The sequence below is a fragment of the Eurypyga helias genome, unplaced genomic scaffold (genome assembly GCF_000690775.1).
Source record: "Eurypyga helias isolate BGI_N326 unplaced genomic scaffold, ASM69077v1 scaffold4939, whole genome shotgun sequence".
NCBI lineage: Eukaryota > Metazoa > Chordata > Aves > Eurypygiformes > Eurypygidae > Eurypyga > Eurypyga helias.
Genome location: NW_010269964.1, coordinates 2,622 through 12,567, shown reverse-complemented (window position 1 = coordinate 12,567; position 9,946 = coordinate 2,622). Strand labels below are relative to the sequence as shown.

Genomic DNA, 9,946 nt, shown 5'->3' with positions numbered 1-9,946 from the left:
TTATGGAATTTTCTTTCAAATAACATTTACATATTGGTGGTACAGGGAAGCTCACGGAATAGTAAGGTATTTTTTTCTGGGGTCTAATTGCACAGTATATTGCATTGTAAATTTAAAACTATACATATTGTAGAAGACGGTATGTTTAGAAAACATTAAATCACAGTTTGAAAACAGGAGACTCATATATGCAAAATTAATAAAAGGTCCTAATTTGGGTGTACAGCTGCTCAATGCACTAAAAAATAGTTTGAAGCAAATGTAACACAGTTAAACATAAATATTGTTCAAAATGAACCTCAGCTTTCTAGAAGAAGTTGCGTAGTCATACAAAGACCACAAGATACTGAGGACCTGACCTCAGAAGAGGCCCATGAAGCGCTGCTGTTCTGGAGGAGGCTGCCTACACAACACTACTTGCAGGATAAAATGTGACTTAATACTGTACAGCCTCACTCTTCTGTTAGACATGATGCTTATTCTTTCTCTTTATAAAAACCTTCATGCCTGCCATGCAGCATGAAGCTTCACAATAGAAGAAGCAGCTTACAAAAGCAAGCATGAGGGCTTCCAAAGCAGCATCCTATCCCTGTGAAAATGACCAGTACCTGGTCTGCAGAATAATTAGCATTAGCAGAAAAACCCCTTCCTTGTCTCTCTTCATTTGAGAAGAACAGTTTAGTTTGCACTGCTCTACGTATGCCATAAGCGCAAGGACTAGGTCTCCGCTCTGTGAACATGTATTATGAAGGGGTCTTTCTCTCTCCTGTTCATAGGAGGAAAATGAAGCTCAGTTTAGCCTTAGAGATAAATCCCAAATAGAACAATAAATCCCAACTCTAGGATCTATTAGGCATTTATTATCAGGCATTTATTTCAAACACTGAGCCTGTCCAAGTGGTGATAAGTGCTGGGAAAGAACAGATCTGAAAACAGGTAACACAGCCTAGTGTCCTTCTTGGACGTGAGTCTACTCATGACAACCTGTTCTATTCAGCCACTCCCCATCACTCATCAGGATCTTTTATGTAATTTCCTAACACCCTCTGCATTATGCAGACTTTATAGCATTACATGCATGTCATCATTTATTAAAATCTGGAAGCCAGCAGAAGAAGCTATAGTGTTGGCATCAGGCAGGCAATTTGAGATGGTTTGGGGTCATTTTCACAGAATTTTTTCCCGAGGCCCGTTTGTCACTGTTCTTCTCTTCTTCTTGCTGGCTTTCTGCCTCAATAATGCACTCTGGCTCTTCATATTCTAGCTTGGTTTGCACCACTGCATGATCAGTTTTGTCTATCCATTCCTAGGAAAATGAAAATGTTGATGTTGGCAGTGACTGAGATATCAATCAAAAGAAACCTGGCTGTACAGACACTGATTTTCCTTTAGTAATGGCATCTTTCCAGTCTAAGCCACAAAGGAGAAGATGAAAAGGAAGCAATATAAACAAGCACAACATAAGATAGCAGAACAGAAGAAAGGCAGAATGGCAGGAAAGCAGACAGGATTCCAGAAATGCATATGAACTCGCATTTACTATCAAAACTATGTTAAATACGTCTTTGTATTTAATCAGAACCTTTACAAAACCTTGGATGTCTAAAATACCAGGTGTTCCCTCCTTGATAGACTCATGCATTCTTTCACCCAAGTACTGACTTAATCTAAATTAAGACTGAGTTTACCTGGAAATATAGACAACATACCATTTCTGTATTAAAGCTTCAGTATTAATTTACAATTATATCTTTCTTCTTCTGTTTCAGTTTAAAGCTGTCATATATAGAAAGTTTTCAGTTTCTCACTGAAACATTATTACTGGTCTTTGATATTGTCATTGGGTTTGAAAATGTAAATATTTGACCTGTCTCTACTCAGGGGAAACTTAGTAGCAATTAAGATAAAGACAGCCCACTTAATACATAAAAATGCATCACATACGTGATGTCATGGACTCAAGAAGCGATAGGAAAACAAAAGCAAATACTGTGGTCTATTCATTTGACAGCCCCTTCATGTTTAAAAGGTTTAGTGACCATACACCTCTATGGCTACTCACCTACTGTGACTGATGCCTCCAAAGGTATGGGTGACATCACTGACTCAACACTAAGCGTGACAGCACTTTATAAACATAAAAGGCATGATCAGGTCAAAGTAAGCTCCCTGATTAGGGATGGATGTAAACACCAGAGTGGCATCTCACTGGATATTGTGCCTCTGAACAACCTTAAATTCTTCTCCAGCGTTTTCTCTGTCTCTTTCTATAGCAAGTGTCATTTCATAGTGTCAAAGTAGCACTACACTGATCGTATGAGCTCTGGTATTTGCTCTGTGGATCGTCTTTGTGATGTTGCTTGAGGGGAAGGGCTTCTCTCTTGGGTGCTTGTGGTAATGTCTGTGCAGAGCAAGTATGAATAGCTACTTTCAAATTATTCTCCACACTGTAGAGTTCACAGACTTGTTAAGAAGGGAATGTTTACCTGGAAGTTTCCATTATGATCATTGAAGAGATCAGTGAACATGTATTTTGGATCTGGTATGTCAGGCATGACTGACTTCTGAAGCCTGTAACAAAGAAAGAAAATTACAGATTGATGTTTTGTTATAATGTAGTCATTCATACAAAAATCTACGTGAGCACAGTTCTGTAGCCACAAATATATTTTACATGACAGTACTCTAGGCTTGATTTCTTTTAAATGTGTTCTAGAGTCACAAAGCAGTTATAATGGTATGATAATGCCATCAGGCTAAGAGGGATTTTTCTGCTGGATTTACAACCAACCCCATCCTTGTAAAATCTGGACTCTATAAAATCTTCCAGCTAGAAAGAAAGAGCTATTCCTCTCCTTGTGGTAGTCAGAGCTTTACATTCCCTGGCCACATTCCCCTAGACAGGGAAAATGGTGCAGCAACCACCTGTACTGGATGACTTAGTGAACACAGATGTAAACTTGAAACATAGATGTATAGGAGAAAAAAATCCATTTATTATCTCAAAAGGTTATTGTAATCCCATACACTGTCAGCTCATTTTCTGAAATGAGTGGGTGGTTCTGAAATGGGTGGGTTTTCCCCACCAAAAAAGCCAAAATCTGGGGCCTTTTTAGTTTTTTTCCTGTTGTTTTATGGTTGATTTGTTTTGGTTTTTTAATTGTAGATGAACATTTTGAACAGATGGAACAGTCATTCAACCACAAATCCAAATATTGATCTAGTCGTCTTAAAGTTGAATACACTCAACCTTGCTTCAGCCTACTTCAAACAGACAATGAGTCTGATGAAGGTTGCACAAAAGAATGTCAGTTCAGAAGAAATAACCAAAATAACTGGCTTCTCAGGATTTAACTAGATTTCAAAAAAAGAGAAGAAATTAAGTGGAAGAGACAGAATTTTATCCTGAAACATTGTCTTTTACCAGAATTGTTCTGGTTTTGCAAGTTGAAGGCCTTGGTGTTTGGAAGGCCAGGATGCATTATCCCTCAAGTAACAGTTAAGCTACTGACTTCCACAAATTCATGAGTACTTCATTTATCAGATAAGAATTTTGAGTCCTGAATTTTGATCCTGAATCATAGTTCTATTTTCATGACATAGTTATTTAGTAGTAACCAATAAAATAATATTTACCTCCGCCATTTACACAGAAGAATCAAGAGGATAATTATCATTAGCAGCACTGCCAGCAGAAAACTTAAAACAATTACTTTGTTTGACTGCGATTTTATATCATCATCACATGAATCTAGGAATAATCACAAAGAAAGGATGTGAAAAAAGTATTTTTTCCTTTAACAGCAAATATTCCTAATTATGCTAGAACATTGACTTTTCTTTACAAATACAACAGAAAAGGCTTTAAGAACAAATAAGTCAAGTCCTATTGTTCAAATGAAACTGAATAGAAAAGCCAACCTTCCCCAAACCTTGCCACAAAAGAAAATTATGCTTTTATTTATGTAAATTGAACTGGCACAGGACAAAGGACTGGGCTTACAGGCAAAGAATAGAAGAATTATGAATGAATGGAGCATTTCTTCTCATCTTCATCGTATTGCATTGACAGTGACACAGCAGCTTTGTGCTAAGATCTGTATTATATACACCTACAATCACCGAAGCTGCAAGTGTAATTTTACATGTATCCTAAATGTCTTATTTCCCAAGACAAAATACAGAAACAAACATCACCCCTCCCATCCCATCCAAACAAAAAGCCAGCAAACCACAAGTGCTGATGTCCTGAAAGTAATTAATGGCCGGATATCATTTAACACACAGGTATACAAAACTAATGCATTTGTGTACTTTTCAGCATTCCCTGTGTTTTTCTTGCAGCTTTTGTAATGCCACCTCAAAACTCTACCTCCTCCTACTGACTTTCTGCTCTTCAAATAAATACTACAAAAACAAAATTGTTATTTATACAGGAGGAACCACCCAGCCTGTTCCACCTGCTTCCTTTGTTCAGCTTGCCAGAAAGCCACAAGAAAAGCTATGATCCCCAAGTAAGGTGTTCAAAGTCTGTGAAATGTCTTGAGCACAGCTTTGTTCATGGCTTCCTCTGATGTTGGGTTTGGAGTCAATAATAACTCATTGTAGTCCCTGGTTGTCTTCAAGGCCAGGCTGGATGAGGCTTTGAGCAACCTGGTCTAGTGGAAGGTGTCCCTGCCCATGGCAGGGGGGTTGGAACTAGGTGGTCTTTAAGGTCCCTTCCAACCCAAACCATTCTAACGTTCTAAGTCCCGAAGTGCTTGCGCCTGTGAAGGGCCTGTGCTAATGTCACTTCTGATCCAGGGGCACCCAGAGCAGCCAGTCTCCATTAGCCATTATCCAGTCTCCTCTGTGCTTTCCTTTCTTGCTGTTCCCAGCTGGCAGCCTCTAGTCAGCGGTTCGGGCATGGTGGTTATGTGCTCACCCCTCAGAGGTACACAGGGAGACATTGTCCTCTGGGCTTTCTTAAGGGCATTTGCTGGCCACACCTGAGGGCACTGCTGCAGGCTCACAGGCTGCGTGCTGGAGGAGGCTTCTCTGGAGGTCAGCACTGTGGCTACTACTAGCGCACAGGCTGCACATACCTATGCTCCAGGATTTCATCCCAACTCTACTATACAGATTTTCATCAGGTGAGTTGATAGCCCATTGCATTTTAGAGAACTCAGATCTGGGTACACTGGACATCTGTGTGTCTCAGTTCTGATAAAGCCTAGTAGGTGGCATTTTGAGCTTAGCTGTTATGATACAAATGTTTTGGGAAGGTATACTGTTTTTTCTTTACTACAGTAAATCTAGTCTTGGCTTTGATAACTAGTAGAAATACTGTTTCCATCAAAGATCTAATTGAAGTCAGTCACATTCAGTTAAATGTTCCTGTCTGGTGAGAAAGCAGTGCTGATACTGACTTTGCTTCCAGTTAATTTCTTTTCCCCCATTCTCCCTGTTTTGATCAGTCTAGCATATATGAGCATCTGAGTGCTATGACATCTGGTCCTGTAATTCCACTGCATGTACTTTCTAAACACTCTTCAAAAATGGGGAATCAGGGATCTTCTTAGGGTTCAGCTTTGATGTCTATATATCATATGTGGACACACACACTCAGAGACACCCCCATGTATCACATTGCTGTCATTAGTGTAACACAAGTAATAAAGACATTCTTAACTTTGCTGATTATGGCATAAATTTTTAGAGTTATTGTCCATCAGGAACAAAGTGGAGAGGAGTTAAATGTGGACAATTAGACATCCGTGTGAGCTTTCCTTGATAACACAAGACGGAGCACAACAGTGCAACATGAATCTGCTACATGTTCCCAGCCTCTTTTGCAGTCACCCCTTCCCCATTTGTACTTAGAAAATGTATGAATGTAGCACAGCTGTTACCTAGTAATGTCCCATTCTTCCAGAATGATTCCGCTTCCCAGTCACTGCTGTAATTAACTACGTTGCAGTAGTGTACTAGCCTCTTCAGTCTGACACGTAATGAATAGCATTTCTTTGGATCAAATCCTTGCTCTCCAACACTGCAACACTTTGAAGTTCTGGACTGTGAAGGAAGGTGTATCATCATTAATTCTGGCTTTCAAGACAGTGCTTCATAATGCTACACCCAGTGAAGGTCACAACTAAGATAAGGGATAGGCCAACCCAAAACCTCAGAACTGCACTTTAACTTCTCTGACTTTCAAGGAATTCTGTTTTTTTGACTGACTCTTAGCTGTTCATATCCATTCCTCATTGTCTGATATTGAATTGAAGGTCATAACAATCATTATGTAGTGCACTATATTACGGTTGCATATTTACAGTATACAAAGACACTTTGATCCACAAAATATTTACAAGTCATATTTGAGATTGAAAAGTTTTATGTCAATGGAATAATATTTTGAAATACTTAACAGCTAACTTCAGCATAAATAAAAGTCCTGTGTGATCTCTTTTGTTTCATTCTATTTCATGACTTTTTCTCCCTTTTCCTCTCTTCGTTTAACTCCACTCCGCTTTCTGCTTTTATCTTCCAAAACTCTTCTGTTCTTACTGTATGACCTGTCCCTCAGGTTCTCCTCAGCTCTTTGGCTGGCAACCACATATAACTCAAAAAGTAAGTGATTTTTGGCATGGCAGGGATCCAGGATCCGAAAAATATAACTATTTTCTGATACCAGCTATATTAAAAAATACAGCATGAGAGAACAATTTGAAAGAAACTCTATTTTACATTCTATGGAGAGGCTACTTCCAGATCCTTCCAATGTTGATTTAAAATGTCATATCCAACTCACTTGCCAGTCTTTGTCAAACTTGCTTTTGTACTGTAGCTCAAGTCTCAAGCACTTCACAGCTTGCTCTGGTTTATTACAGGTTACAGTAACAGTGTCCTCTTTCCAGAAGAAGGTCACATTTTCTGGTCGATTGGGCTTTACTAAGAAGAAGAGAAACAAATTATGTTATAGTTTCTTAGAAAGAAGTACTTTGCAGCTAAAATAATTGTTATTTCTTCCTCCATAGAACTATAGAATGGTTTGGGTTGGAAAGGACCTTAGTTCCAACCCCCCTGACATGGGCAGGGACACCTTCCACTAGACCAGGTTGCTCAAAGCCTCATCCAGCCTGGCCTTGAACACTTCCAGGGGTGGGGCATCCACAGCTTCTCTGGGCAACCTGTTCCAGTGCCTCACCACCCTCTCCTTGTCTCAGTCTTTCTCTGAACAGTAAGTGAAGAAGGTAGTCTTTCTCCTTGGAGGGCACACTTTTATAGCTGACCTCCCTACTAAACATCAGAACGGAGCCTGACATCCTGACACTGCTCACCATTCGAGGTGCCAAAGATATCTCGAGGTGCCAAAGGTATTCAAAGGTAGATACTATCTTTTGTCAGGAACCTGTTGCAAGTCCTTAAGGAAGGACTCCAGTCTTCTCATACTCCCTGCAATCAAGACAAACGGGGAGCTTCTTCATTGGAAAGTGATTGATAAATGCAGGACCATAAAACCTGCAAGACACACTTGTGCAGCTGCAGGTGGCTATGTTGGGTGTGGTGGGGCACCTGCAAAATACACTGGGTACTTAGATGTGCACAACTGAATTTACCCCTCACTGTTTTCAGATGATCCAGAGAATGGTTTGATCTATGTAGCTGCTTTGTCTTCAGTAGTGGATTTCCCATCACTGTGGTGAGCGGAGTGTTACTTTCTTTCTCAATCCTTCTTGTTGCCTTTTTGTATTAGGAAAATCCTACCTTCCTAATTTAAAGACTTAAGTCTGATCCTTGATATTTGTGTTCTATTACCTAACATTTTAAAATTCATTTTATTATTAGAGGGTATTTAATAGCCAAAATAATAAGATCAGGCTGCAGGTCTCCATAATTTACCAGATATTGGTAACATTATGAGGTATAAAAGTATTCTCAAAGTTAGATACCTTGAGAGGTTTCTGTTTGATCCTTCTGCTAAAATATTATTAATGAATACTAATAATGTATTTAGAATATATATTTTTTCAGATAATTCTGCACTGTATATTTTCTGCATGTTTTTAATGAGAAAAAAAATCCCTCCACTTTAAATGCTGTAACTATGTGCAATTCCAGAAGATTTTTATAAACTCATCTCACACTAGATGTGAAATATATGTTTGGGGGCAAGAGGGATTTAATAAAAAATGAAACACTGTTCCTTTACTAGTAGGAGGATGTTTCTTTTATGCTGTCAGACTGTACCAGAGTCACTCAGCCGATTTCTGTTGATATCTGATGATGGTTTCATGACAAACCCTTTGATAAAAACTAGCTTGCTGCCTCACATCCAATAGAAGATCGCAAAAGAATGGAAGGTTGAAAAGATGAGAAAGATCACACAGCACCAAGACAAGAAACTATCAATTTTTTGTTCATTTTCTTTGTATGAACACCAAGCAGACTTGCACTAAACTAAGCACACCCATACACTTTAATCCTAATTTTGAGACAGTGTTTTGGGACATGCCTGACAGTCTCATGTAATCCCACTTAGCTGCAGCTGCAGACAGGCTTATGTGACTACTGATGACAGCAAGGGATGAAAATCAACATAAAGTAAGTGTAGTTTGGTTCTGACACACACACGAATTACATTTGTATACCAATTAACTGATCACTTCTCAGACTAAGGACAACTAGAGAATCAGTGAAGACACTATGGCTACCAAAGCAGTTGTAATTTTACATACTTACTGTAAAAATCAGATTTTAGTCTTTTAGAAAAAAACTCTTCACTTCCATTGCTGTTCCTGATAGAGATGGCAAGTGTGGGACCTTCTGTCTTAAAAAGACATCCAGAATTATAATTTTGATCCAATAAATAGATGGGACATGGCTTCCAAACTTTGTGCTTGCCTTCATCAAATCTATAAATGAAATAATATCGGTGAAAGTAACACTTGTACTAATTAACATAAGTTAATTTTATTTTATTTTTTCTTTTTCAAATGCTCCTACCAAGGGAGGGAAGTCTGTGTATGGAATTTCTTGAAGCGGCAAATTTCATAGTGGTGTGAGGGAATTCATTACACAAACGTTATTGACTTTCCATCACTGGGTTTTGATGCAGTCTGAAATTACGAAGTTTCCTTCATGTTGTTGTTGTTTTCTAATAAGAAAATGACTTGCTCAAACAGATGTTTTCAAAAGAAAAGTGAAGATCAAGTGTTATGACTGTTTTATCCAAAACCAATTAAATTTCTGTTAGTCATTAATGACGTCAGTTAATAAGAAAAATATACACACATAAGTGGAAAAAACCACTTTCAATAGTGTAAATAACATTAACATTTAGCTCAATGACAGAAGAGGGACAAATTTCTTATACAGTGTCTGTTGTGACTGACTATTCAGCAGGCTTATTGATTTGTCCACTTCTGTAGCAGGCTGTGAATATAAGCAGGTTAACAAATGTTAAAAGTATTCTCAGATACAGTTCACAGAAGACTCAAATGGACTTAGATATTTCAGTCTCTCGAAGTAAATCCTTTAAGAAGGGAAGAATAGGCATTGTCAATACTCACGTATAAGAAAATGTCACGTTTTCGCTGGGAAACAGTTCTCTTGCTGCCCATGTAATCTGCATCTTCTCATTATTGAAATTGATTATTTTGGTGCTGATGGTATCCTTCCAACCTGCCCAGGACATTGACAGAGAATATGATTTCAGCAGTGAATATGAAAACGATCCCTTGACACTGGTAGGCAATCAGTATTTCAAAGATATGTATGCAACAGACTCAGATTGATCATAAAATAAGAACACCTAGGAATATCTAAAATGCAAGAAAACAGTAAAATAACATAGAGATGTTCAGATTAGAATTTCCAAATAACAAAATGAATGCATGTCCAGCAACACCAAAGAGCTCTCCAGGGACACTTTTAGTCCCCGTGTCCAAAAGGAGGTAACTGG

The 9,946-nt window shown here is 38.5% G+C and overlaps 1 protein-coding gene across 1 annotated transcript; it reads right to left on the bottom strand.

Annotated features, from left to right (window-relative positions):
* Window positions 1-1,167: 1,167 nt before the first annotated feature.
* Window positions 1,168-9,666, bottom strand: CRLF2 (cytokine receptor-like factor 2; the record flags this gene model as incomplete). The annotated part of the gene is given in 8 exon segments (XM_010158255.1): window positions 1,168-1,188; window positions 1,190-1,306; window positions 2,487-2,571; window positions 3,637-3,751; window positions 5,892-6,054; window positions 6,794-6,933; window positions 8,725-8,897; window positions 9,555-9,666. Coding segments are annotated over 8 exon segments (926 nt in total), but the record flags the coding sequence as incomplete, so codon positions are not given.
* Between the last annotated feature and the right edge of the window lie 280 nt (window positions 9,667-9,946).